Source organism: Octodon degus, unplaced genomic scaffold (assembly GCF_000260255.1).
Source record: "Octodon degus isolate 3935 unplaced genomic scaffold, OctDeg1.0 scaffold00025, whole genome shotgun sequence".
Taxonomy (NCBI): Eukaryota; Metazoa; Chordata; class Mammalia; order Rodentia; family Octodontidae; genus Octodon; species Octodon degus.
In genome coordinates this window covers 13,682,970-13,688,891 of record NW_004524601.1, presented here as the reverse complement: position 1 = coordinate 13,688,891, position 5,922 = coordinate 13,682,970, and the positions used below count along the sequence as shown (strand labels likewise).

At 40.2% G+C, this 5,922-nt stretch overlaps 1 protein-coding gene across 1 annotated transcript in view; it reads left to right on the top strand.

Annotated features, from left to right (window-relative positions):
• Positions 1-5,922, top strand: part of Itgav (integrin subunit alpha V) — a 103,701-nt gene that overhangs the window by 32,135 nt on the left and 65,644 nt on the right. The window contains exon 5 of the mRNA XM_023712338.1: positions 4,300-4,361. Within this exon, the coding sequence (XP_023568106.1) occupies positions 4,300-4,361 (62 nt within the window). The remainder of the gene's footprint in view (positions 1-4,299; positions 4,362-5,922) is intronic.

Below are 5,922 nucleotides of genomic sequence, written 5' to 3'. Positions count from 1 at the left end.
AAAAAAAAGAAAAAGAAAAGAAAAGAAAACGAATCAGTAACAGAAGTGTATCATGTAACCCTTCCTGGCAGGCTCCTTTTTTTCCATGGTAGGTGACATGAGATTCAAAATACTGTTCAGTCCTGAAGATTCTACAGAATCAGACCTCTGGAAAACTGCAGGTTATTTTGTTTAGCACTTATTTCTTGGCCCACCCCCTTGATCCTCTGTATTGGGAGGAACCTGCAGTATCACACACCCGGGTTAGATGCTGTGAACCTGCAGTCAGTGCTGGAGGGGGCTGGAAGTCTGGTCCCTGGTGCTTTGGGCCACCTGCCTCACCACCATTTGGGAGTGGCACTGTTGTCTTTGTAGTGTCGAGAAAAATCTCAGGACCCAATCTGTACTTCTTATCTTCATGCTGCAAAAATGTGTGCCCAAGGAATTCCTTTCTGAATTCCTTTGAGGGAACACTAAGGCTCTTGTGCCCAGTTGGATCTTAGTGCTTGGAGATTCCCCCACACCCAGACACACGGGCGGCCTTAATTCTTCCTGAGAATGCCGAGCCTAAGAGTCAGGCGGCTGGAGCAGCTGCTTGCCTCCTCTTTAGGTGCTGAGTGGCCAGGTGAGGATTTCACCTTGGGTCTGTCTGTTCATTTTTGTTTTCTGGCGTTGGTGTTGAACCCAGCGTCTCGTGCATGCTGAACACACGCTGCATCCCGTCCCTGACTGCTCCTTACTCCTGACCAGCATTTGCCTGGATCACAACAGAAATGTGCTCTACTTGGAGTGCTTCTGTTCTCAGCATACATTTTCTATAAAGAATGCATTCTGTCTCCTTCATGTGTTCGGTTAATTCCTGATGTGTCCAGTTCCTGAACGCCTGAAAATTCATTTTCTAACCATGCTTCCTTATTTAGCTGTCACCTAAAACTCTCACTTATTTGGTTTAGGCATAAAAATGATAAGGTAATTCAAAATCATATTCTCTAAGATATTTAACATCCAAATCAGGTCAGCAAACTATGGCCCATAGATCTTATTTTAGTAAATAAAGTTTTATTAGAGTGTAGCCACACCCACTTCCTTACATGTTCTCTGGGAAAGTTGAGTAGTTCCAGAGTTGCCACATGGAATGGCTCCTAACTCTAATATTTACTATCTGGGCCTTTACAGAAAATGGCTACTAAACCCTAATCTAATAAAACTTCAAATCTTAAGAAAAGCTCAGAGAACCACTTCAGAAGACACAGAAGCGAAGTGAATGCTTTTCTTCCTAACGAGCCTGGCCTTCAGCCTGGCATTGTCTGGTCCAACCCTGGAATTCTAATCTATCTGCAGATTCAGGTTTACATAGAGAAAATAGCTGGGAGCGAAAGCTTGAGGTTCTGGATGATAATCTCAAGTTTTGCAAATAATCAACCCATAACTTTTGAGTCTTTGAATCATTATTGGTGAAGCACTAATTCCAACAAAGCACTCCAGAGGTAGAATTTTAGTGTTTTATATATTCTTCATACTAAAGTAAATGATACAATCAAAATTGATTTTATGGTTCATTATGTGCCCCAGTAATTGATTTTTACAGGGTTAAGCCAATTTCGTAGAGCTGCATGGCAGCCTGCTTGATGATTTCACATGTGTTGGTTGTGAAATGTTTTTGTTTATTTTTTGATTTGTTTTATTTTCTTTTTAACACAACCTATATGGACCCTGGGCGAGGCACTTTGCTGTCTATTTCTGGCTTACCTTCTTAGTGATTACAGCTGCTTCCAGCTTTTCCTAACCGGCTGCATGACCATTCTTAGCACTGTGTGGTAGACCAGATGTCCATCTGTGCTCAGCCTGCCTGAGCCACAAATCATGTGTGTAAATATTCTCAATGCCACACTGGCTGAGGCCTTTATTCCTTCTGTCTGCTCTTTGATGATGATATCTGTCCCAGATTTCTTTTCACTGTAGTTTCTGGCTGGCATGTCCTCCTGCTTGTTCATGACTCAGGGAATCATAAATCCAGTGCTGATCAGAGGTCATGTGGCTTCATCAGGACAGACATGCGTGGATCCAGCTCTGCATTCCTACTTGCTGGACAGTTGGTCATCATCAAGGTTCTCTGTTTCCCTAAGCAAGCATTACTTCCTTTATCTGTACAAACTGGATAGTAATGCCTCTGCTTGGATTTATAAGGCTTAGGAAGGAAATGCCATGTCAGAAGCTTGTTAGCACAGTACCTGGCCCTCAGGAAGGTGCACTTCTTCCATAATCAGTGCCTTCCCACCTAGCGAATCACTGCTGCACATAGCAGATGGGGCCAGTACTAAAGCAGTGCCGAAGCTTTCAATGAAGCATGTCTACTCTACATGAAAAATTCTTAACTCATCACAAACGCTCAGCTTCATGTGTAATATGTACCTATTAAAATTTTAGGAGATGGCTCAGTAGAATAAGTGCTTGCCTGGCAAGAGCAAGGGCCTGAGTTCAATCCCTGGTTCCGCAAAAAAAGAATAAAAATAAAAAATAAAATAAAATAAAATAAAATAAAATAAAATTTTTAAGGGACAGTCATAATTAGGGTGGATATTCTAGGAGTCCAAATAAAACGGATGTACAGTATGATAATCAAAGTAAGATGTCTTTATAAATAGCCCGGAATAGTTCCCCAGATGCAATTTTAATGAAGGAACTCAAGACTGAGCTGAGGTTAGAATAGAATTCCTCGGGGTGATTCACTTGACACTGGGAACTCCGCAGCACATTTTTCCTTCCCCCCATTGGTTACAAAAATTTACACAGGGGTAGAATTACACACTTGAGAACATTTTCTTTTTTAAAAAAAAGTATTTTAAATTTGGGTAGTCAGTGCATAGTCTTGGGACACTTCCCAGGTTTTGAAAATGGACTCAGATATTTTGGTACAATTGTTTGGCTAAAAAATTCTTGAAAGTTTCCCCAATGACTGAAAATAGATGTCTTCGGTTCCTTTGTGGATAGTAATGCCGTATCTGATGACCAATTCAGCGTAACTCTTTCTATATTGGTAACATTGGCTGTGAGAATGTTTTGCTAACTGAAGGGCAGTGTTTTCCCCATTCTTTCCTTTCCTCAAATGAAACAAAGCAAAGACTTTAGAGCTATCCTTCTTTCTGTTCTAGGTACTCTGTTGCTCATAAATAAAGTTCATTTGAATTAATTAGCTTATTATTTTAACTCAAAATTAGTTTTCTTTCCTGAGGGGGAAGGGAAAGGAGTGCAGTTCAGATTGCAGAAAATCAAAATTATTGATTCAGCTATGGGGGAAAGTACTTTTTTTTTTTTCAAGTCCATCACCTTAACCACTCGGCCACGACTACACTTCTTCTTCTTCTTTTTTTTTTTTTTAAAGAGGATAAAAAATAGTTAAAAAAAAAAAAGAAAACATAGAAATGATACAGAATTTCATGAAACAAAGTAGTAGAAATTCAACAATGGTTGCTATATTACATATTGTTGTCTTCAAATTGGGTGTGCAGAATACCAGATTCAAGCATGCAAAATTGGTCAAAAAAATTTTAAGCATTCACTGTTCATTTCAGCAGACCAATAGAAATCAGCAGGGCAGTTATCCAAGCCATCCTGTCTATGTACTCATATGTTTTTTTTTTTTCCTTTCCTTCTTTCTTTTCTTCGCTCCCCTCCCTCATCCAAGATGTTTGCTTTAATGAGACCCCAGCTCTAAATTTATTGTGAGGATAGTTTCAGACTTCGCCTTCAAAGAACATTCGAATTTGTGCCTTGTCTCAGCACAGACCTAGCGTGCATAGGGCAATAGGGAGAATGGGCCACGTCAGATGGGGATTTTTAACTAGCAAATCCAAATTCATCAGTGTTTTATGTGTGGGGTCACCTTGGTAATTTGTCTGAAAATAAAATGGAATATAATAAGCTAAAAAAATCAGGTCTTATTATGATAATAGTAAAATTTTTGTTTCAGTTCTATATTTCACATACATGGTATGTGTGCTAAGATGGGATATAAGCTATAATCTTCCTATGACTTATTTAATAGGAAAAACGCCATAAATTTGATGTTTTGGGTAACTTTTCTGTTTCCTGGGGACCAGTCCAGCCACCTTAGCCTCCGTTTCCGTCTCCCTGGAGACAGTGCGGGTGAACACGGGTACTAACCTGCTCAGAACGTGGAAATAACCAAGTGCCGAATGAATGACCGCTCACGGAGATTAGCCCCTTATGTGACGATTGTGGTGATACCAGATTTTTCTCATGCGTTGTTTTGTGTTGTTTGTTTTGGGTTTGTGTATATTTCCAATCTTTTTATTTTAGAAAATATTGATGCCGATGGACAGGGATTTTGTCAAGGCGGATTCAGCATTGATTTTACTAAAGTAAGTTCTCATTTTAAGACTGAACAAGATTCAGCTCTCCCTCACTGACTAAACTGTGCTTCAGATAAACTGGTCGCTCCTGCAGCTTCTTCATAACTGTTACCTGTTCAATGAAAAGAGCTAACGCAACCTGCCTTCCTGCTGGCCTTCTGAGGAGAGCGGAGACTCTCCTCAGAAAATGATGGGCTGCCCTATGACTTCCCGCCACATTTCCACTCTTCTGAGTTGACAGAGTAGTAAAGTTTTCTATTTTCAACTGAAATGGGATCTTCCAGAAAGCTACCAATAGGAGCTTTATTCTGGAATTAGAGTATAGTTTTTTGAAATGTGCATGTTGGGTAACCTGCCACAGGCCCATGGGCCCTGAGCAAGGCTGAGGCAATTTAGGGAGAAGACAAAGTCTTGGCAGCGTGGAGCCTGCTGCTGCGGAGCCAGCCCTCAGGAGCTGAGGTGGGGACACTTGGGTGAGGCCAGCCTGAATTGCGTAAGTGAGGCCCAAACAAACAGATTGAAGAAAATCGCGTATGCAGAGCTCTTTGTATTTTTTTTAACTAAACTAATAATATACTCTTTAGAGTCGATAGGTTTTTGTTTTTCTTTATTTATTCTGCCCGACTAGGGATTAAACCCAGGGCTTTGCAAATACCAGGCAGGTGCTGAAGGTCCTAGCTCTTTTTTTAAATTTTGAGACAAGGTCTTCACAGGTTGTGTAGGTTGGTGCTAAACTTGTGATCCTCCTGCCTCAGCCTCCCAAGTAGCTGGGGATGCAGGCAGATGCCATCATGCCTGGAAGAATTGATAGGTTTTTTTTTAATATTTTTTTCTAAAATGAATAATTTATTTATAGTTTCAAAGATAAATGTAATTGAGTGTGTTGCAAGGTTTTACTTTGTTTATAATACGTGGCCTATTTCGAATATCAAATTGAGAATATTAATCTCGCCTAGAGAAGTTACCAAAACACATGGGTTGATTAAAAGGAGAACTTGCGTAGAAAGCTTACTACAGCTTTCTTGGAGAACGTGAGGGAGGAGGAAGGCTACCCATTTATGAAAACAGCAGAAACTCAAATCATGCCCAAGAATTAATTTTATTGTTTTAAAAAATGTATTTTATCTTTATATTTACTCAGTTAAATGTTTTTCTGCACTGGGTGCTGGTATTTAGCACTAACTTTCCTCACTAGGTGATTGATTTTGAAGTAGCTCAGCTTTGGATTGTGTCACTTAAACTTTAAGGAAGCCAAACGAAGAATAGTAAACTATCTGAAGAACTAGTAGGCTTACACTGGCAGGACAGATTTTCAAGTAGATGTTATTTCAGAATAAAAGCATCAGTGTTTTCTGTTCCTATGCACCCGGTTCTCCAGAAATATTTTCATTATGGGCAATTACTTCTAAATTGGGCTGGTGAGATGGCTCAGTGGTCTAAAGCACCTACTTAGAACAAATTTAGCTAAAGCAAAGGGACCACGGTTCAATCCCCCAGCACCACATGCCAGCCAGGGCTGCCCCCTGGTGGGCTGAGCTGGCCACACACACACACATACACTAAATAAATA